Raw genomic sequence first — 24,150 nt, 5'->3', positions numbered from 1 at the left:
GGAACGCCATTCCACCGTGTTCCCACTGAAAAAAAGGCCTGCTTAAAAGGATGTAGTTCTGATTAGGATTGCACTTAAAATTTATGTTAGGTGCAAATAGTTTACTTTGGGCACCATCCAGCATCAACATCTTCTACCGAAGATCTTTGTCACTGCGCAAGAGCATTCTTGAGCATCTTGTTCCATTCATTGGTGTGGAGCTTACACATAAAAAATTCTCAGTGCCCAGATCCCATTAATTCACAATTTCGCTTCGCAGAGGATCTTCTAAGGATATATCTACATTTCAAATTTAAACCAGGTTTGTATCTTTGCAATTATGATGACTCCCAATAAAATAACTGTGGGAAATGCAGTTCTATACAGGAGCAAGGGCATCTCAGCAACTAAATATTATTTATATTTGTGTATTTTATACTGCATTATTCTCCCCGAACGGACCCAAAGCAGCCTAGAACATCATTCTCTCTTCCTTCATTTTATCTTCACAACAACCACCCGGTGAGGTAGGTCAGTCTGAGAGTGTCTGGTCCAAGGCCACCCATTCTATGGCAGAATGGGGATTCAGATCTGGGACTCTCAAATCCTAGTCTGGTACTTTAAATGACAAGTATCTCTTGGAAAAATAACAACAGCCAAGATAATTTCACACTGGTTTAAATTTGTACTGTAGGTCTTTCCTCAGTTGATGTTACATAAATATTATGGTCTGTCTCTTACTTGCTACCACCCCAACCTTTAAAAATCTATCATTATATTACCATCCCATGTAGACTTCATTTTTTTCCATGTCAGCACTATAAATACTATATAAGTTATACTAAACTATTTCTATTCACTCAGTTGTAAAAAGTAATATATATATATATTATTTATTTTATTAAAGTGAATTGATACTGGAGAAAAGTGAGTGGGGAGAGCAGTGTACAATCACAGTTTATATGTGTTACCGGACACGGATCCAAAGCTTAAAACACAAGACTGTTCTCAACGCTGAGTCCGTTCAAGCGGTGTCCGAGGAAGAGTCGTAAGATGCGGACACGATGAAGTTGCCGGAGCTGGAGTGGCTCGTCATGGACTGAGCCGCCTGTTGGCTCAAATTGTTGCAGATCAGGACCAGCTGGTTGCTCTGAGCTTCTGAGAGTGTGCTGCAGCTCTGGTATACGCTGAAGTTGGTCTTCCTGCCAGGAATGTTCCCTTTCTCACACATGGTCTTTACCATCTTGGCCAGCTTATTTTTACCAAGAGCTTGACAATTGTACCAGTGAAGCGCAGCCAGATTAACAACTGGCTTAATGGACAGGTAGAAAGGGGCATCTTCGTACCGCATTGCAGGGGGCCGCCGCTGCGCATACTCTTTGTAGTCTTGCACTGGGCAGGTCTGTGGCGCATGCTGCGTTGCGTACACCCTGGAGTCTGTGCCCCCTCGCTTGGTTTTGGCGTTGCCATCACTGCTGTCCTGACCCATCCATTCCAAATATTCCAGCCCAGTCTCTGTTACCCGAAGCCGAATGTCCCCCCATTTGAGGGTTGACCCATGGAAACCTGTACAATGGCCAAAGGCTTTTGTGTTGTTAAGCCAGACAAGATTCAGCAATCCTTCAGGATTATAACGGCTCAGCAAGCCTCTTTTGCGTAGGATAAGCTCATCGGCAAAAGTAAGCTTCATGGATTTGTGTGGCTTGTTTCCTTTACCTTTGCACCGTAGCTCTATCTGCTTCTGCTTCAGTGCTTCTTGGGATCTCTTGAATTCCTTATCCCGGGTAATACTATATCCGTATCTGTGCTCCTTGAGATACCTCTCCAGCCCACACTGGTAGTTGGCCAAACTATTTGGTTCATATTCCGAACCATCCTTCTGACGGGCGTCAACAAAGAATGAAGCCAGGTAAGCATCCAGTTCTTTGCAAGGAATGATGTAGATTTCTCGAGTTTCTGATGGATATTTAGAGATAAGGAATTCTCTGAAGTTACGGAGAGCTGTTTGGGTGCTACGTATAGTTTTCTCGTTTTGCTCTCTGCTCAGTTCTGCTGCTCTTTCATCTTGATCTGGGACAGGCAAAAGAAGAGAAGGGAGGAAATGGGTTTATGACATGCGACTTTTCTCAAATTAAATTATCCTTAAAACAAAAATAAAAATTAATTTTTCACAAAGTTCACAAAGGTATTATTTATTACATACCTGTCTGAAAAGCCAACTTCAGTTTCACAAATGATGTTATTAAGGATATGAAAAACAACCCATTAAGTGTTCTTCAAGTCACTGGCACACATTTTAGTGCATGTAGATTTGTAAGGGGGAAATTCTGAGATTTGAGTTGGTCTGCATTTTAGAACAAGACAGAAAACATAAAACTGTATATTGACTCCACTGTTGTGTTTAGAGGCCCAATTAGAAAAAGTAAAAACTGTTCTGAACCATTTCATTTGTGAAACCAGAGGCTGTACTGGTTCCCACTTACAAAAAAATCACTAAAGTTCCGTTTAATAAACCAAAAATTCTTTTAATGAAATGCACTTTTCAACCTGTTAAATGAATAATCTGTTTTGGTATAATACATATCAGTGGTTACTACATAAAGGCTTTTAAGGTCACTGACCTGCAATGCACTTTGCAACAAGTGATCAAAATATACAATCTATCATTTTAAGGGACATAGAAATAAGCCACAAAGATAGCACTACAATTTAAAAGACGAATGATCTGCTGAGCGAAGCTTTCATCTGACAGAATCGCATGCTTTTTAGCACATAAACAAATAAGATGTCCTCTTAAAGATATCTGCCTGCCTTCCTGCCTATCTATCTATCTACCTGCCCGTCTGCCTGTCTAAAATAGGGGTTCTTCATTGTCTCCTATCCAGGCAGTGCTCAGATCCACTCCTATTTAGGTTAATCAAGTGACTTCAGACCAATTACAGGGCTACCAAATCAATCCTTTGCTTCTGATATGCACTATATTATGCAGAGAATGATGGCAGAAGACTAGAACCGAAACATTGTGGTATAAAGGATCTCCATAGTTTTGAATATTTTCTATTTTGATCAGTAAATTTTAGTTCTTAAAAAAATCAGTGTCTTGAAAGATGGGTTGTCCAAAAGACAGAGAACCACGTCATACAAGTTACACAACACCTGCCAGAATCTCCACTTAAATGAAGGTGTGGCTGTTACTTGTGAGACTGTTACACAAACATGGGCACTCGTTGTACCTCTTGTTCATGTTAAATGTATTTTCATCTCTCAATGCCTCTTAGTTTGTCCTGTTCAGACAAACTATCTTTCCGTACAACCACATTAAGTGGATTTAGCCAACATTTTTTTCCTCTACCCAATATTGTGCAAGCCAAAATCCAACACTGATAGCACAATATTCCTTCCTCAAAAGAGGCTCTGCGCAGCTGCTTCAAATATTTATCCAAAAGGAAGACAACACGGAATAAAAGACAATTCCCCTTTTAAACGGTTATATACAAAATGTATTCTTCTTACTGAACATGACTGTAACTTGTATGCAGATTTTTGAGCCCCAAGACCCAAAGCGGCTTAAATCATTCTCCTCTCCTCCAATTTTATCCTCTCAACAACCCTATGAGGTAGCTTAGGGTAAGAGTGTGTGACTGGCTCAAGTCCACCCAGCAAGCTTTCATGGCAGAGGAGAGATTCAAACTTGCGTCTTCCAGATGCTAGTCCAACACTGTAACCACTATACTCCATGTGACAAATGTATGTGGGGGGGAACAGTCTTCATTTCAAATCAATATGGTAATACAGACAGGGCTTTTTTTTCCAGCTGCAACGTGGTGGAATGGAGTTCCGGCACCTCTTGAAAATGGTCACATGGCCAGTGGCCCCGCCCCCTGATCTCCAGACAGAGGGGAGTTTAGATTGCCCTCCACGCTGCAGCAGCGCAGAAGGCAATCTAAACTCCCCTCTGTCTGGAGATCAGGGGGTGGGGTCACCGGCCATGTGAACATTTTCTCCGAGGGTGATTTAAACTTTTAACCCCGCCCCCGTTCCAGCTGACCCAAAGTGACATCATTGAGCAGTCCTGAGTTCCACCACCTCTTTTCCCAGAAAAAAAGCCCTGAATACAGATAGATGTGCACTTCAGCGTATGAGATGGGGAGCATATGCAGCCTCCAAAGCAATAATCTGCCAAACTAAAGATTTACAAAAGATTTGTAAGATGTGGAGTGGTCAGATACTGATATATATGCCTCTGAATTGTGATAGGGACAATATCCTGGGGCTCTCAATCTACCAGGTTCTAAATAATGATTGCAATAACAACAACAGATACAAAAACCAGCAACAAGATTTTGTATGTTGGTTCTGAGCCAATGTGCTATTCCTGCAGCAGAAGTGTCTCCTTGTGTCATGTTCTGACTGTGTTTCATGTATGTTCAAACCAAAGAGACTCCATTTTAATCCTGTCAGTATTATAAGTGCTTCTTTTGCAGGTGACAAGCAGTTCAGTAGAAGATATCTTAGAGAAGAGGAATGTTATGACTACAACCTTTCCAGTCTTGGGAAGCTTTCATTTTCTCAGTCTCGGGCCGTTTGTTTTGAGAACTGTGGGGGAGGATGAGGCCTGCAGGGGTTTGCTATTCTGTACCTTAGCCTTTGCCTGTCATTCGTAACAATACTCGTGTATCAGCCAAGATCCTAGTATCTTGGATAGTGGACTATAATGGTTGTTTATATTCAGTAAATCTTTTGAAATCAATGGATCCTTGTCTCATTGCAAGAGGTAGTCTGGATTGTAACTTTTAGCAAGCCACTGTCTGACACCTTGAATGTGAATTACATGCAACAAATGTACATTGGGTGCATGCAAAGAAGTGACTGTGTAGAGAGAGACCCTTTGCCATCTCCATTCTTTATGATGAAGAGAACAGTAAGCTTGTATATTCAGCCTAGAAAATTTTGGGAGAGAAGCTAGAATAGCTTGGGCAGGGCTGGCCTAGGGACTTTTGGTATCTTGGAGGAACTTATAACTTTGGCAACCCACCCCACATTCAATATGGAGAAAATTTAGAAGTTCAGAATGAACCTTGAACTTTATTTACTTGGCATTTGAAATTAACAAGGGCCGACTCCAGACGACTAACCGGAAGGCGCTTCATGCTGCCGTGTTCCGGATCGCGACGGGGAAAACACGAAATATCGCGTTTTCTCGCGCGAGTTTCCCCGTCACAATCCAGAACATGGCGGCATGAAGCGCCTTCCAGTTAGTCGTCTGGAATCGGCCCAGGTAAAGATTTTTAAAAAGATGACATTTTGATTTATTTTAACTTTTCATTACACTTACTTCTTTCTGATTTGGTGCTCCTTAAAGGGGTACTATATGGTTGGGATGGCTCTGAGCTTGGGCCAACTTTCGGTTGACACGAGGGATAGAAAACTGCTGTTGTTAGAACAGCTTCATGTGGCAGAAGTAAGCAAATGAAGTATATCCTTTCCTAAATACAGTAGATCCTATTCTGGCCATAAGGGAGATGGGGGAGCAGTTGATAGCATTAAGAAATGATCGCTTGACAACAATGTACCTTCCTTAACCTAGCTCTGAAGAGTTACTCATGCGGTACTGAACATGTGTGCTGCCCATGAAGGCAGAGTTATAAAGCAAGAGAAACCCTCATACCTCCTGTGGAGAAACACCATTCTGTTTGTGGAGTTAACTTTCTATGGACTGCAGAAGGGAGGGGCCAGTTCTGGAGTAGAATGTGATTGGAGGGAGAGCGAGTCAGTTGGTGGAGGGGAGTTGGAAGTTGACAGTTGGTGGCTGGAGAGTGGAGGGAGAGACGGCTCCGAGGGGAGAGGCAGATCTAGTGTAACCCCAGGTATCAAAGGATCGGGCCTGCCCTACACAACATCTAATTAGGGCATGAGTATAGAGAAGCAGAGGGAGAGAGAGTAGGGGTTTCTTTTTATGTTGTTTTATTCCTTCCGTTCACTGTATATTTGCCTGTGTATAGTTAGAAGTTAAATAAATGAGTTTTGGAATTTATTACAGAAGAAAGCTCTTCTGTTCCACGTAGTCCCCCAACCGCTTGGGCCCACTAGCAGAGGAGGGAGGTTAGGAGGCTGTCCTGCCTAACCAGGACCCCATACAGGGACAGTGGTGGCAGCAACTACCCAGAGACAGGAAAGGGAGACAGCCCCTTCAGGTGCCTGGCCAGAGGCAAAAAGGGAGGGGTAGGCAGAGTGGGGTCTACCAGTGGGAGGAAAGGCCCCATTTCGCCACACCTCGTTTTCAAGCATGCCAGTTTCCCTCACGCAAGTGATTGACAGCAGGAGGAGGAGGAGGAGGAGGAGGAGGAGGAGGAGAATGCAGTCTACAGAAGACCCAGAAGACCCAAGGACCATTGTGGAGATACCCTTTCCTTCTTTGGTTGCAGTTAACTCCACATTCATTGTGAAATGTTGACAGGCATGCAATTTGCACGTCAGCAATTTTGACAAGACACCATATTTAAAGTTGATTGCTGTGACAAGGACTAAATGTTTTCTAAAATAAGCATAGCCCTTGCAATCCAATTATTATGAAGGGCTGTCCTATTTTCAACAAACAACAAGCACTCTGTTATTATACAGCATCATTTCCTCCCTCAAAGAAGTGTTACGCTGTATGACTCCAGATCTGTTTGAAACTTGTACAAAGGAGATTCTCAAACGAGTTCCTTTATTTTTCAGACAAGGGAAAACCACTCATATTTTCCCCAGGACTCAGTGGAGACACGAAGCCCAATAAGTGTAATTGGCAGCTGTGGCTGGTCTCAGCCTTCTCGCCAGACTCTTTCTCACCAGACCCCACCACACCCACAGAGCAGCCTCCCCCCACTATCACATCTATTTTTCTATTTACTCATTTAGATTAATGTCTCCACTCCATAATCTCAGGCCTGTTCCCAAAACTTTTATAGGTTTCTGCTGCTGCAGTGTATGTTCCTGGGATCCTTATTGCAATCCAGTGATAATGTTATGTGAGTACCATCCTAAACAGGATCAAAGTTGGCAAGACTAAGCTACAATTCTACTTGATTTAAGTGATGGTTCTCCTCGCCACCTTCAAATAATTCCCTTTTCCTATCTACTGTTTGTTCAGCAGTAGCTAGCCAGTGCTATGATCTTTGAAACATAGCATTGCTCACAATAAATGCCTGGTACTGATAACTTTATACAAGAAGAGACGGAGTTTTAAGCATTCAAATACTAGATTCAGATCAGGAGTAATCTTAATAATTCTGGAGACCTGAGCAAAGGTCCAGGATGGGGCCTTAAAAACATTGCCACTCACATCCAGCCAGGGCCACACTGGCCCCAATCAAGGGCCAGCTTTTTTCCCATGCAAGACAGGAAGGAGCTGCCATGAATGGGCAGCCTGAAAACCCAGATGGGGTGAGCATGAACAGCCACTGCCAAAAGCGGGTGCCCCCAGCTCCCACGGGAGCCTTCTCTTCCTCCTTTCCCCCCTTCACTGGGTGATGGGACGAGGGTCGGGGGTTTTTCAGGGCTGTCTTGTCCCCAGTCTGGCCCTGATCGCGGGGGTGGGGGAACTTCAGAGCATGGGCAAGTGGCAGTCCTCTGTTGGAGGCCTGCCACTGCCCTACCACTGATTTCTAGCTGCTGCTCTTAAGCTGCTGTCATCTGACACAACTCCAGTGATGGCAGAGAGGCTGACAATGGCCGTGCTACAGCAGCTGGGAGATTAGGGATATCATCTAATGCAGTCCTGCTGAGTGCAGCATCTGGGGCTCCAATTGTCCCATGGCTAAGACTGCCCCCCTCCACTAATTCAGATTATACATTTATATCATACAAGTGACTTAAGAGATCATTTTTAAGTGTGTTGAAAAACCGTGACACTTGTTGATAACAACGCATGGCCTGCTACAGTGTGTTTATCATTATCACAACCAGGGCTTTTTTCCTTGGAAAAGAGGTGGTGGAACTCAGTGGGTTGCCAGCACAGGGGGCAACTCTTGGTGGGAGGTGGTGCCCTTGGTACCACATGTGCGTGCGCAAAGTGCACACATGCTCCCAAGGCCAATGATGTCACTTTGGGTCAGCTGGAACAAGGGGGGAGATTTTAAAAGTTTAAATCGCCCTCGGTGAAAACGGCCATCAGCCATGTGACCATTTTCAAGTGGTTCTGGAACTCCGTTCCACTGCATTCCAGCTGAAAAGCCCCGATCACAACAATTTTTAGAAGGATCCACAATATTTACACCATTTAAACAAAATAATAAGAAAATACAGGTATTTTTTGTTGCTGCAAATACTAAACGCATCCTATTATTCCAGTTAATATCCGAGCATCTATGTTGTTCTGAATGCTCATACTCTGTAGTATTTCACACCCACCTGGCAATTGTTTTAGAATTTCTCATCCCATCAGAACCTTGACTGACAGAGTACCATTCCCAAAATATGCTCCTGTCTAGACATTCTAAAATGGCTCCGTTTGAAACATGCTAAACGCTCATCACTTTTTAATAGACAGGCTTGTCACAACAGAAAAAAGTTATGCCGGTGTGTGAGTTTGTGTTGTGGCTTATTTACATTGCCTGGTAAAAGGGACTGGCATGCCTTGCTGTGAGGCCATAATATCTTCTATGCATGAAAAGATCCCCCTGCATGAATCCACCAGTTCTTTTGGCAATAACAAATATATTGTTTGAGTTGTGCAGAGAGAGGGCCTAACCATGGTTTCGGGATCAGAAATGAGGTGAGTGAAAGGCTCTGAGTTTAGGAGCAACCTTCACCAGAATTAGCGCTCCCTTAACCAGGGAGTAGCTGGCAGTAGTCAGGTGCAAATTCCTGAATGTGGAAAAGAGGGAGAAGGGAACACAGAGGAGACAAGACAGCAGAGAAGAAGGGGCAGTAGTGTGACCTTACCACTTAGTACAGTAAGGTAGCCACACATCATAGGGGGAAATTCTGGGGGGTTTGTTTATGTATGTGATATATTTTTATCCAGCCCTTCCTCCAAAAAGTTCAAGATGTCATATATGGTACTCCCTTCCCCCATTTTCTTCTCACAATAACACTGTGAGGTAGGTTAATCTGCAAGAGAGAGAGGGAGCATCCAGTAAGTATCGTGGCAAGCAAGAATTTGAACCTGGGTCTTCTCAGCCCTCACCCAACACCCTAACCACTCTCTCATTATAGGACAAGCAAACTGCCAGTGATTTGTTATTATTCCGTTGTTACCAGGGCTTTTTTTCTGGGAAAAGAGGTGGTGGAACTCAGTGGGTTGCCCTTGGAGAAAATGGTCACATGGCTGAGATGGGTCCCACCCCCTGATCTCCAGACAGAGGGGAGTTGAGATTGCCCTCCGCACTGTGGTGCGGAGGGCAATCTCAACTTCCCTCTGTCTGGAGATCAGGGGGTGGGGCCACCAGCCATGTGACCATTTTCAAGAGGTTCCGGAACTCCGTTCCACCATGTTCCAGCTGAAAAAAAGCCCTGGTTGTTACTATCATGAGGGGTGCTATTTTGGTTTTCATCCTTCTGCACCAAAAATGTCGTGGGCTGTCTGTGGGACAGGAAGGAAACAGACGGCTCCATCATGATGCCAACTGATTTGCTCACCTTTGGTGGTAGATTTTGGCAGGACAGCAACCTTACCTGTTCTGCACAAACTCAGGGGAAAATTACAAGCATTTCAGGCCAATCTACATTTGATGCTGGGGTGCTAATTGTTTTTCCCGAAGATTGTTTTACAAAATGCAATCTTTTTTACCTCAAGCAGTTTTCTCCCCGAGTCACAATATGAGTTAGTTTTCTTTTTTAGGTCTCTTTGTGTAGGCCACTCTAGGCCTTTAATAGTTATATTTTTTTTCCTTTCTGTTCTCATAATTTTTCTACAATAAAATAAAAATTTAAACATTAAAAAAACAATCAGATGAGGTTTTTTTAAAAAGGATTTAAAAATGAAAATGAAGGAAATGAAACACTGAAGTGTCTTGAGCAGTGTCATCCTAAATAAAATAGCAACACAATCCCAAGCAAAGTTAGGCTGGCATAGTCAATCATTTCAAATCTAAGAGTCAAATGAAATTATTTGTTGGCAACCATATTCTTTTGTTCTCGTGTCTATTTTGTTTGTGTATAAAGTAGGGATGGAGGTCTAATTGTACCATAATGGGGTTCACACAGGTGAAGAGAACTGAACCCTTTCCCCTCAGATGTCACAGGTACTTTTCTTCCTGGCCTACTCATTTCTGTTATTAAAATTGGGGGAAAGGCAGTTTGAGTGTTGGATTGGGAAGAGATCAAAGTTGGGTAGTTCCAGTGCCCCAGACCTGGATGCCCCTTCGGATGTTAAAATTAGACCCTCCCCAACTTTTCTGCTATATCCATTAACAGGGGCAGACAAGGGCCGTTTCCACACTACTCACCTTCACCAGAAACGCTGTGGAACGTTGCGGAAAAAACGCAGAAGATAGCGTCTTCTCGCGCGAGTTTTGCACGGTCGCGCAAACAACCGTGTGGAAATGGCCAAGGTGCCTGCCACCTTGCCGTCTGTCTCAGCTTTGGAATCAGACCCTCTAAGTAGGGCACTAACCAGGGAAACAAAAAGGAGTGTGGTGGAAAATGCAATAAATATTTTATTACATTAATCACAATAAGCTGTGCTGTAGTCCCAGCCAAAGAATATTTTTAAATCAACTTTAGAATGTGATTGCAATTTCAGGCTTAGCAGCATGGATCCGCAGGACTGTAATTAATATAATAAATCACGCTCTGGGTTTTTCTGCAGAACTTCATGGTACTTGGCTGATATATGGTTTATAAAATGGCCCATACAGTTCTTTGCCCCTATTTTTTGATTATATTGCCAAAGGTAGTGAATCAAAGGTTCTGATTTATTTGTAATATCCACCCCAGATGTAAATATACAATGTGTGCAGTGACTTATTGCTGTCAGTTTCTAATAGCAAAGGAAAACATTGGTTCTTCCTAGGGAATCTCATTTCCACATTTCTTTTCCTTTGAATGAGCATGATAACACAACTACAGCTCTGTTGCTGTTACAGAATTCATTTTTCATTTCAATGTTTTAATCAGATTAAATGACTGATTTTTAAATAAGTTGTTTTCCTTTTCTTCAATATATGTTATTCATGATTGTCAGTCTCTGTAAGGCTTAGAAGGGGCAACAGAATCTTTTCCTAATGCATGCTGTTGATAGCTGGGAAAAAATTTCCCTCTGAATATGGGTTATCTAAAACCAGGGCTTTTTTTCAGCTGGAACACGGTGGAACGGAGTTCCGGAACCTCTTGAAAATGGTCACATGGCTGGTGGCCCCGCCCCCTGATCTCCAGATCAGCTGGAGCGGCTCGGAGGGCAATCTCAGCTCCCCTCTGTCTGGAGATCAGGGGGCGGGGCCACCAGCCATGTGACCATTTTCTCCGAGGGCAACCCACTTAGGTCCACCACCTCTTTCCCCAGAAAAAAAGCCCTGTCTAAAAACCCCTACTCAATCAATGTACCATTGGGATCAGAGTGAGATGAATATACCTTATTGTAACAACATTTTCTCAACCTCCAGGTGATCTGGATCTTTTGAACTTTTCATTAGTCAACCGAATCCTGTAGTTATGCTTTCTGTGTGGAATGAATTCACATCTTTAGCCTGGATTTTTTAAATTGACACCAGAATGCTAAGATTCCCTGCCCCTCGCCATATACTTCTTCTGTATTTATATAGTTTCATAGTGTTTGACATCTGAGTATCAGTGAACCTTTTTTAAACTGCTTGGATTCATATGTAATGCTAAACCAGCTATTGCCAAGCGTTCCGATTCTTTCATAAGTCAGAGCTAAGACTGTTAAACTCAGTAGTTTAGAAGAATCTGCACAGTCCCAAATAACTCGATTGACTTAGTTCTCTCAGATGGTTTGGAATCAGACCTCTGGGGTAGAAGATACACAAAGCCTCATTCCCATGAGCATAACCTAAGTGTTCAGAATGTCACAGGTTAAAAATATCATCACAGATTTCTTGAGGTGGATTCCTGAGGTGACAATGCAGCCAGTGAGCAGGCGGTAACTCCTCTAAACAAACAAGCATGTTATGTGAAAATGGAAATCTTCCTGGGATCAACGTAGCATTTAGACTTGCCCTCAACCTGCTATTAAAGGCACAGAATTCTTGAGGCAAATTCCTGAGCTCAACTCAGAATATTTCATCCGGGGGGGGCTGGGCATTTTAACGTTCAGAGGTGGGTCACTGGTGGCCAGGAGCTAACAGAACCAAGGCCCAGAAAGTCTACCTGAGCCTCAGGTGCTGCTTGGCCCAGACTCCTCAACAGTCTTGGGAGTTTGTGTCAGGCCACCAACTGGCTCCTCCTGACCTGCACGGCTTCCACTGGGTGAGCTACTGGCAATTCTCAACCCCACTGAACTGTGTGGCCCTGCAGTGCTGGCTTGTAGAACAGCAGGGGCTGCTCAGCTTGACTTACTCCAGGGCCATTTTCACTTCCCAGTCCTCTCCTGCTTAATCCGTTAATTAAATTAGGCAAGTCGTGAGAAGAAACAGAATACAATGGAGGGAAAGCTACATTTTGTTCGTTAGAAAAATCTGCAAATACTGTTGGAGTCAGTAGAGTATGGAAAGTTAAAGGTGAAAGTAGGGCCACCTGAGGGCAGTTTCTTATAAGCTACCTTGAAGTGGGGTTGCCAATTCTGGGATGGGAAATTCCTGGAGATTTGGGGGGGGGGAACGTGGTGAGGGCAAGTTTTGGAGAGGGGGACACCTTAGTGGGGCATAAGGCCATAAAGTCCACCCTCCAAAGCAACTGTTTTCTCCAGGGGGACTGCTATCTCAAAATCTGCTGTAATTCTGGGAGATCTCAGGCCCCACCAGAGGCTGGGAATCCAACCTTGAGGCAAGCGGAAAGAAGGGGTAATAACAATAAATACATAAATAAATAAATTTAATTTAGTAGCATATTAGAAAAGTGAGAGAAAGGGAGAAAACTGGAGATTGCGGGGAAAGTGTACTGAGGACTGATCATGGCATCATATCCTAGAGTAAACTAATGCTTGGTCTGCAGATGCTGGAGAATGAGATGAAGGACTCCTGAAGTGGTAGAAGGAACGGTACCATTTCAGACTATAGATGAAGAGAGCCACATTTCAATACCTCCCCTTGTTAAAATTTCTTGCAAATTAAAAATGAGCACAACTGCACGAAAAAGGTCTAGCTTAACCCTCCACATGCTAAGCTAGTATTCTACCTATAGGGAATTAGTAATGTAGGAAAACTATTTTTTTTAAAAAAATTTTTTTATTGGGTTAGAACATTAATATTTTTACATTGCATTACATTCAATTTTCCCCTAATTTTTCGTTTCTAACCCCCTCCCTTTCCCCCCCTTTTATTGACTTCCAACAGCTTTCCCACCCTCTGTCCCTTTTCCCTTACTTCTATTAACTTCCTCTATCTAAAACAAATATATATTCTCCATTATATTAAGCAGTACATCTTTAACTCTTTTACTTATTATGCATCCAAACTATACTTCTTTAGATAAACAATTTATCCCATTTTCCAGTTTTGAATATTTCTATATATCATAAACCATAAAAATTTCCCACATTTAAATCAAACAATTTGATTTATTCTCTATATATTAATCATTTTTTCTTTTTATAGTATTTCTATATAACTCATCACATAGTCAGTCGTTTTAACTCTTCTATACATTCAGTTTGGTGCATATAAGTCTTATCAAGTAAAAAAAAAATATTGTTAATTACTCAATCCTCATGTTTAAACCGTTAATTATTCTCTATCAATATTCTATCAATTAACCTTTACATATCTATATATATCTCAATCAATTAATTAATCTAACTGCTTATAAGTTCACATTTCTCTTCCTCCCCCGGTAAAGTCACCCCTCTCTTTTATACTATAATGTAGGAAAACTAAATTGTGCAATCAGTCCTCTCTAGGAATTGCTGGACATTCTATGGTTTTACTATAGAGTTTCCAGCAATTCGTCGAAAGGTATGATGTCACTTCCAGGTGTTCCCAGGATATCACTGATGGCCGCCACACCCTCATTGTCCCTGCCCCTCTGGTCTTCAGGCTAGGTTTGACAACCTCATTATGACCTCTTTTGCTGCAGGGACAGACCAAGCCTAATAGAGCTGATTTTTTGTCTTTGGATCAGCTGCTGGAAAATCAAGGAGAAAGTCAATCCCATCCCCTTGAAACTTAGGTAAAATTGCCAAAAGACACTGAGGTCTGTCACATGACCAGCCAAAAGCAATGTCTCCTGCCTTAGACATGTCAGGTTCTAACCCAAGATCCAGCCACAGTGCCCAAGATGCTGGTGTGCAGAAGGTGCACTCCTGGTCTCGACTTGTGGCTGGTGGCCTGGACAGCCTGACAAGAGAAAGAGGAGGAAATAATGACAAGGAAAGAACATCCCAACAGGCATGTACAGCTGAAGATTTAATATCAATACAATCCGGAAACATTTGACTCCATGCTGCATCCGTGTTGTTAATTTCTGACTTTTCAAACACACAAAACCCATTAAGTGAAACATTGAGGTCTAAGAACACCAATTAAACAAGGAAATATAAACTGGACAATTTCTGTCTTTCATTGCAAGTACTTTAGCCGTAACGTCGTTTGTCATGAAAGGAAATGAAACCTCTATAACATCAAGCAAAAATACCACATTAAAGGAAACACGGAGTAGGATTTTACGTGCACTTACAGTACAGTCCTAAGGAAAGTTCCATCTAAGTCCATCAACGTCAACGGACTTAGGAGGAGGGTGTAACTGCTTAGGACTGCACTGCTCCGTACCTAAATTGCTGTTTTTATCAGAGGGTGACTTTGCACTGATATATTGCCGACCTGGATAGCCCACACAAGCCTAGTCTTGTCCTATCTTGGAAGCTAAGCAGGGCTGCCCTTGGTTAATAATTGCATGAGAGACCTTCAGAAAAGGCCAGGCTCTCTATGCAGAGGCAGGCCATGGCAAACCACCTCTATTAGTCTCTTGCCTAGAAAACCCCAGCAAGGGTCACCATAAGTCAGCTATGTATGACTTGATGGCACTGCCCACCGCCACACATCCTATTGTGTCCATATAGACTGAAAACACAGATGAGGAATGATTTCAGCATCTTGTGTATTTGAGCTGTGTGCTACTGTCGCTGCTAAAATTGAGCATGCATACCATGGTTTATAATGAACATTTAAGTTTAATATATATTAACCATATACCCACACTTAGATGTTTGGAAAGGGCACTGTTGTTATTATTATTATCTACTACCTGTGCCCAGTGGCTTGCAAAGGAGGAGTAGGCATTGATGAGTGGAAGCTTCTGACCTCATTTGTCATCTCTACTAGCCCTTAATGTGAACATACGAAGATGCATGTATCACATGCACACAAAAGGGAGGCCTGCACATGGTTTCCTGTTGTCCTCTTTCTCATACCCTAGTTAGACTTGCCAGCTCTGGGTTGGGAAATTACTGGAGATTTGAGAGTGGAATAGGGTACTCAGGTGCTCATTAATGGTAGGCAATCTCCCATAGATTCTTCTCTTTGCCCTCTAATCTCTGGTCATCGATGGAAAAATGGGGGCCACCAGAGATTGCTTGCCATCAGCAGGCATCCAGGTAGGGTTGCCATGTCCCCTTACCCTCCTGGCAGGAGGGGGGACCTGGCACTTACCTTACGGATGCTTTCTCTCACCTGCGCTCCCAGTGCAGCGTGATGACATCACTTCTGGGAGTGATGCCATCGCACAGGCCCCGGGAGTGATCCTGCACTTCTCACTGGGGCCAATTCTTAAAGAATCAATCTGTTTGGGTCTCAAATCAGCTTGGTATGAAGCACAGAAGTGCTCCCGGGGTCTGCGCAATGATGTCACTCCTGGGAGCGATGTCGCACTTTGCCAGGAGTGCCTCCTGGGAGACCTCTTTCCCTGGCTTTCCCCCCTGCCAGCCAGGGGGAGTGGTGATAGGGGAGGAGGCTGGGAGCAGGGGATCCTGTTTGCACCAGAAGTGACATCATTAGTGGGAGCATGAGCTGGCCCATGAACGCAATGAAGGCAACAGGGATGAGTACCTACCCCCTTATCCTCCCGTTGTTTGGAGAGGGAGCCTGGAGAGGGTGGAGTTTGGGGAGAGAAGGGAGCCCAGCAGAGATATGATGCCGTACAGTCTACCCTCCAAAGCAGCCATTTTCTCTGTAGTCTGCAGAACAGTTATAATCCAGGGAAAGTTCAGGCCCCATCTGGAGATTGGCAACCCTACGAACCATGTTGTGTGGCCCAAAGGCTGATTCTCAGCAGACAGTCGGCATTTTGATCCCTCCCTGGGGAACAAATCAGAACCACTGTTCCACAAAAGCACTATAGCTCTCCCATTGTGAGTGCATCTGCTAGCCTGATCTCTGGGTCCCGTAATGTGACTGGTACCTGTCCTCCTTGCTGTGGGTGGCAGCTAGCATCACACTAGGGAAAACAAAGGCTCCACACCTCTTCTTCCTCCACTGCTGATCTGATCCATGTGGACTCCTACAGCAGGAAGGGTGAGCAACTGGTAACCACCCTTTCCACTGTATGGGCTGCTTGCATTGGGCCAGCAGGGCAGCAAACAGTTACTGCTGTAAGTGGAGAAAGGATCAGACTTCTTCCATTCCTGGGGACTGTAGAGGAGACAGTCGCTGGGGGGAAAGACTGGAGAACTCCACTCTGTCACCCATCAGACTAGACGAGTGTTTCCCAACCAGAGTTCCACAGAACTCTGGTGTTCCACAGGACACTGTCAGGGGTTCCACAAGAAACAGACCAAGAATTCAACGTTTGTGCAAAAATAAACAAGGCCAAATCGCCCTGAAAGTAAACCTTATATTGACTTCGGATATGAACTTTATTTTGATTTGATATTTTGATATTTGAAAATTATACAAAAAAAGACAGGAAAAATGCTTCACTTTTTTCTTAAAATGTAAGCTGATTGTCTGTCTGTCTATCTCTCAGCCCTTTACAAATAAAATTTCTTGGCAATCGGAGTAATTGAATAGCACCCCCTACCAGCTTCTTTTCCTGGCCTGTAAATGTTTTCACAGATAGGGTTTCAAGGTTTGAAAAATTATTTTAGAGTCTCCTCCACAGAAAAATGGTTTGGAACGGTGGAACCAACATCCATTTATCTATTTTTTTTAAAAAGACACTGTATTCAAAAGAAAACATATAATGCTCTGCTGAAAGAGGACCAGATACACTTTCAGACTCCTGAAGGTGTTTTTTGGACAGAACATTATTTCTGGAAAAACATGCCAGATGCCTGTTTTTGAACATCAATAAATTGCTGTAACTGTCTAGAGTTCTGAAGCCAATGCTTGGTTGGGGTGGGGGTAGCTTTGTTGTGTCCTTTTTATACTGTTTATGGTAGAAAAGGGGACGTTGCCCTGTTGCAAGCCCCTTGCATGGAGTGAAAAAATTTTCTGAGGAAACAGGAGATCAGAATGTCTTCCCTAAGCACAGAGAACAACTGACAGGTTGTGATCTGACATTTTCTACGCAGCACAGGGATTCGTTATCAGTCATTCTGGGATGCATGCAACACTTAAAAACACTTTCTCTATCATTCAAACAGTTACCTGAGCTGTAATGGAGCCAGGCACTGTCACAGGATGGCCCACTAAAGACCCATTATGGCCTGCATAACTATTTGATTTACACACCTCTGCTACATGACAAGAATTGTCAGTCACGCATTTTGTTGCTCACTGAATTTAAACTGTCATCATCTTTCACTTGTTCTTCTAGTGATTTTTAAACTGTTGAGTAGCTGTTCACAAACTATGGATGTAATTCCAGCACACTTTTTTTGTGAAGGAAGCAAGGCAAGGGTACCTGTACTTGTATGTAAGGTTGCATCAATTTCCACCCATTCCCCTTTCCCTCCACTGGCTTTTCCTGGGGATCTATTGTCTCTTTCCGTGGCTGAGTGGGGCAGGCACACAAGGATCAGGGCTTGAAAAGCTCCCTCCCAAAAAAAGAGCCAGTATTCATTACCAGTGAGTATAGTCACAAAAAAGGCCCGCGTAATTCAATCTTGTTACACTTAAATAACATGAAAGCTGGTAATACAGTACATTTGTGAGAACATTTTGTTAGTGTGGTTGCACAGGTCAACTCCTCCTTTTGAACTGACCTCCAAATCTAAACTCAGGAGTAGTTTCCTTATTCTTCTTTCCGTGGTGCATATATAATTACAGTATAGAAATACTGTTCATGCATGCCTCAGAGATAGGGTTGCCAAACTCCAGGTTGTTGCTTGAGATCTCCCAGAATTCCAACTGTTCTTCATGCCACAGATATCAGTTCCCCTGGAGAAAATAGTAAAGAGTCCAGTAGCACCTTGAAGACTGACCAACTTTATTGTAGCATAAGCTTTTGAGAACCACTGCTCTTTTCGTCAGATGCACGGAGGGTCTGAAGAAACTTAGCCAGAGATATATAGGTGGTGAGGGGAGGGGGGAGAGGGTGAAGGGAGTGAGGGCCGTGTAAATGTAAATAAGTTACAAGAAGTCATGAAAGAGGTGGAATGCACAATCCAGGCTCAGAATACATATGAATTCCAATTCAGCAGCTCTGGAGAAAATGGCTGTTTTGTAAGTTGGACCCTATGGCATTATACACTGCTAAGGTCCCTCTCCTTCCTCAGCTCCACCCTCCAAATCTCCAGGAACTTCCCAACCGGAAGCTGGCAAGCCTATTCAGATATAATTGTACAATGATTGAGGGGGGGGGGTCATGATCCCCAGGCCCCAATTGTTTCCAGGTCAATAGCAGCATAAACTAAAATCATCTTAGAAATTTTATTCTTTACGTGATGTCGCACAAATCATGGTCTGACATTATTGGATGAACCTGGACATCATACACACACACCCTTTCTTCCCCTTGTGCGCTGCGCTCTCTCCGTCTCTTCCTGTTTTTGAGACACATCACAATTTTCATTTATACTTGAACTAAGCAGGCTCTGTTTTATGCTTGTTCTCCAACCCTGAAATGAAAAATACATTTTCAAAGTCTGGACTAGAGGGCAAGTTTTCCATTTCAGAGGGTGAACTTTTGATTACCTCCCACCACCACCCCACCACCAAAAGACATAGGATGGGAAGAAGGGCCATGGCCCAGCAGTAAAGCACCTGCTGTGCATTCAGAAGTTCCATATAATAGCCATATTATATACAAAGACTGGTTTCCGAAGGTCTCCTCATCTAGATATGAACAGGGCTGTTTTTCTGGGAAAGGTGGTAGAAGTCAGTGGGTTGCCCTCGGAGAAAATGGTCACATGGCTGGTGGCCCCGCCCCCTGATCTCCAGACAGAGGGGAGTTTAGATTGCCCTCCGCACTGCTCGACGGCACAGAGGGCAATCTAAACTCCCCTCTCTCTGGAGATCAGGGGGCGGGGCCACTAGCCATGTGACCATTTTCAAGAGGTTCCGGAACTCCGTTCCCCCGCGTTCCAGCTGAAAAAAAGCCCTGGATATGAAGTAATAAATATTCATAATTTTATTTAAGAGTAAAAACTGGAATTATGTTGGTTATGTTATTATCAATGTTGCCTTTGCCTGACACCCATCAGAAGCTGAAAGAAAGAATTCAGCACATCTAGAACATACAGAAAGTAAATAATATGAATGAAATCCAAACAGACAACAGCATGTGGAGGCCCAGCTGTGGTGAGACAGCCAAGACCGACCTCTCTGCCGCTTGATTTTCTTTCCCTGAATTTCAATTAATCAAGTGAGTTACACAGGAAATGCCCCATCTCATTTTACTGAGATAACCGTACTGATGGGCTGGTGGGGGCAGGATGACAAATGTTCAAATTGCTGAGCATGGGAGCAAACAGTTGCCAGAGTTCCATAGGGAAATCCCAGTATTCACAGCCACTTATCTTACTGTCGAGATTTATTGGCAGCGGTATAAATAGATGCATTAACAGGATAAGGGATAGGGTATATGAGGAGTAGGGCTGGAATAAAGCAAAGATCTCTTGCGGTTGAGGGAACCAAACACATAGTTTTTGATTATGTGATAAGCATTCCTTCTCAAAGGCTGGATCTGCCTCCATCTCTTTTGTATTGTTGTAAGTGGAACTTAGAAAGATCCTCCAGGCTCCCTTAAAGAACTGTTCCCAGCCACTTGAGAAGTAACTAGTCAGTTTTTATTTACATGTTATACAACTTGGGTCTAGAGATCACTTATAGAAGTCACTAAGTGCTATGGAGAAAACCTGAGCCTCCAATGATCGGCTAGGATCCAGCAGTTCTCCCAAGCTACAAACTTGCACTTGCAGGAGAAAAGCAACCCCTTCCAGGACAGGCTGGCTCGTTTCTCAGGTGGCTTTATTAAGGACAAGAAGCACCTCAGTCTTGTCTGGATTGAGCTTCAGTTTATTGGCCCTCACCCATCCCATTACCTCTTGCAAGTTCAAGACAAATCCACAGATTCTGCTGTTACCAAGAAACAGCTGGGTGTCAACTAGACATGGGCATGAACAGAAAAAAACAAACAAACATGGGCCGTTTCCAGACGGCTTACCTGCCTCTGGAACGTCGCACCATGTTGCGGGGAAAACACGAAATATCGCGTTTTCTCGCGAGAGTTTTGCACGACATCGCGCAACATCGCGCAAAACTCGCATGAGAAAACGCGATATTTCGCGTTTTCCCCGCAACATGGCGCGACGTTCCGGAGGCAGGTAAGCCGTCTGGAAATGGCCATGGTGTTCGTTGTTCGTTGCCATCCAGGAACGAACAACGAACACTGACGAACATGATCCTGTCATGAACATGTTCGTTGTTCGTGGGGACCAGCAGGCTCTCCTCCAGCCATCAAGATCCCTACTGCACCACTCCCAGAAACCCTACCTGAGCAGGCAGCAGGAAAGGTACCAATAATAAATAATAGCTTGGCCCCAGAGCCTGGCAGCAACCCTGGACCTTGAAGAGGTAGATCCCTATCCCACCACACATAAAGAAAATTCAGGCTCCAATGCACTCACTCTGTCTAACAGCAGCTGTCTCTCCCTGAAAGCCAGAGCTGGGAGCCCCCCTCCCCCCTGGTCTTTTCCTCTTGTAACAAATTTGGAGCTCCAGTCCACACTTGGAAGAAAGACCTGCCTAGCAAGCTAAATTGGGCTTAGATTGGAGTTTCCAGGGCAACAGCAGGAGTTCAGACAGAGTTCAGACAATCCCTGCCTGAGTTGCCATGGGAATTGATTGCAGATGCCAGACTGTCTGGCTTGATGAACAACTTGTTCCCGAACAGCAGATTGGGCTGTTCGTGGGTTTTTTTACTTCATATTGCTGTTCGTGCCCATCTCTAGTGTCAACTTGTGACACCTAATTCCAAACCGCTGTGCAATCTTTCCCAGCTGTTTCATGTAGATTTTAAACAGCATGGGAGAAGACAGAACCCTGTCGGATACCATAGTGTAAATTCCAGGAGGTTGGGCAGCAGTCCCCCAGCACCCCTTTTTGGAAGCAGCCAACCATCTAGGGTTGAAACCACTGTAACAAAGCGCCTTCAATCCCCAACAGTGCCAGCATCTCCAAAAGGAGATCATGGCTAATGGTATCGAAAAAAACTGTCAGAATTAGTAGGGTTGCAGTCCCCCATCAGTCTCTTGGGTGAACATTGGCAACCCAAACCATTTTTAACTTCTGGCCTGAATCTAGGTTGGAATGAGTATTGCTAATCCAGTTCTTCCAAGTTCTCCTGAAGTTGCACAGCCACTACATGCTCGAGCACTTTGCCCAGAAAAAAGATATTGGCCACCGGATAACAGCTATTCAGGTCCAGACTTAATTCTTCAGGAGCAGCTTCTTTCGAAGTGCCAGGGAAAAGCCTCTTCCTTTTTGAGGAAAAAGGCAGATATAATCTCCTGGACCCACTTGACCAAACCATCCTGACTTGATGCCATCAGCCAAGAAGGGCAAAGTTCAGTTCTAAAGGGGGGGCATATTACTAAGCAGTTTGTCCACTTCACCAGGCTAGGCCCCATCAGCTAGTGTTGCCAGCCCTCCACTAAGGGCAGGGAATCCCGTTACTAAGGAGCGGGGAGACAGGCCAGGAGCCACCATAGCACATGTGAAATGATGCATGTGCACACTCCAGAGGCAGTGATGACCACTTCTGGTTGAAAACCAGAAGCTACAGGGTCTCAGCAGGGCCAAATCAGCCACAAACATGTGTTTGGAGCTGATTTTGGCCCTGCTGAGACATAGGGTTGCTAGGCCTGAGTTGGGAAATTCCTGGAGATTTGGGAGGTGGAGCCTGAAGAAGCTGGGGTTTGGGAAGGGGAGGGATCTCAGTGGGGTATAATATCACAGAGTGCACTTTCCAAAGCAGCCACTTTCTCCAGGGGAACTGATGTTTGTTACCTGGAGATCAGTTGTAATTCCAGGAGATCTCCAGCCACCACCTGGAGCCTGGCAACCCTATCAGGGCTGTCAGAGTGCATGCAAGACAGAGATAGATGGATCGGGGTCCCATGCCTGCCTAGCAATCTCCTCATCCCCCACCTTAAAGGTGAAGAGGCTCGCAACCCTACCATCAACTCAAAGTCAGACTATGCTTTGATATCGTCCCAAGAATTAAATGAATGGTGATGTCTATGCCATAGTGGATTTGAGCAATTTCCCCCCCCACAAAATACCTCACAAATAAGCCATGCAAACAGGTATAATAGATTTGCAATTTGGGCTTTTTATCTGTTTTTAAGTAGATTTGTTTGGGGCAGATTTGAAGACATTTATTGGAGGGGTTGATCTGATTTGTAGCCCAGCTCATTACAATGGCTCAGGATAGGTAATGATATTTTGAGGTGATAAAACTCTTAACATTAAAACAACTATTATCCTATGTTGTTCTGGTGCATCAGAAGGAAACACATTTGTCTCTCCTTTTTCTTCCATCCTTCTGGTGTCTGTCTCTCTGTCTCTTTCTCACCACAGAAATTCAGATGGAAAGCTCCTTGATATGGGAGCTTTGTCTTTTCTGTGCTAATGTTATTCTACAAGTGCCCTGTACATTGCTGGCACCATTTTAAGACTCTTACACAGACTCCAGAAGATGCTCAAACTAAAATGTTCAGCTAAAGCTTATGGCAGTATATTAACAGTAATCAAATAATTCAGCAATGAAGATAAAAAGCAGTACATCTTTGGGAAAAAATGGTAAAGATTCTTTAACTGTTTCCTGCATTTCCATTTTTATAATATGATGTATGCATGTTCAAAGACTGAAAAGGAACTTGGTTATGTGTTCATTCTTTCCATGTACATCCACTGACAGCCCCAAATCCAAATCTGCAAAAAAACCCACTCACACAAGGAAGAATCTATTCATTGTAACATCAGTATTTAGTGATAAGAGTTGCTCCCTATTGTGAATAAATGCATCACTGCAGGAGAAGGAACGTGTCTGCAATTCATTCTGCTTATTACAGCTTAGATAAGGCTTCTCATCTTTTGGTACTGCCAATTAAAGAGACTTTGCTCTAGAATGGCAACCAGCTTCCTTGTGTATTAACTACTGACATATATTAAGAAGAAAGATAAACTTTATATTTCACAACAGAAATCAAGTGGCAACAGCTTCTAACTGAATGTGACACCAAGAGATTTGTAGCACAATTGTAAACAGAGTTACACCCTTCTAAATTCAGTGAGGTCAATGGGATTAGAAGGATGCCTGTGCTGCTAATTTTCCCAGCATTTTCTTAAGTCAAATGGCAGCTGCGCTTGGCCTTCATTCAGACCTTTCTACCTGTGTAAAGTTGTGCAGATTGAAACATCCTCTTTTGTCTTTGTGAATGTGACGGACTCAGCTTCAGATGCTGAGATTTCCAGAAGTGAAAGTATGATTGACGTTTCCTTCCCCACCCCCTCCCATGGGGCTAGCCTGAAATGGCAGTTGGGGATGGAATGTTGGGGAAGTGGTCAGTTAGAGTTGGGGGGTAAACAAGAGAGTGAAAGGGGGTTGGAGCCTGGCTTTTGACCAGAGAGGGTCAGCCAGAGAATCCTCTGTGAGAGGAAATAATGTTTGTGAAACACTGGCCAATTCCAGACG

The 24,150-nt window shown here is 43.7% G+C and overlaps 1 protein-coding gene across 2 annotated transcripts in view; it reads right to left on the bottom strand.

Annotated features, from left to right (window-relative positions):
- Positions 1–994: 994 nt before the first annotated feature.
- The window catches only part of KIAA1958 (KIAA1958 ortholog), a 66,931-nt gene continuing 43,775 nt past the window's right edge, over positions 995–24,150 (bottom strand). For both annotated transcript variants that reach the window (XM_054987197.1, XM_054987199.1), the window contains one exon: positions 995–2,049. In XM_054987197.1, the coding sequence (XP_054843172.1) occupies positions 1,004–2,049 (1,046 nt within the window). In that variant the 3' untranslated portion in view covers positions 995–1,003. The remainder of the gene's footprint in view (positions 2,050–24,150) is intronic.

This window comes from Eublepharis macularius, chromosome 8 (genome assembly GCF_028583425.1).
Source record: "Eublepharis macularius isolate TG4126 chromosome 8, MPM_Emac_v1.0, whole genome shotgun sequence".
Taxonomy (NCBI): Eukaryota; Metazoa; Chordata; class Lepidosauria; order Squamata; family Eublepharidae; genus Eublepharis; species Eublepharis macularius.
The sequence above is the reverse complement of the archived record's forward strand: the minus strand, read 5'-3'. Positions and strand labels throughout refer to the sequence as shown.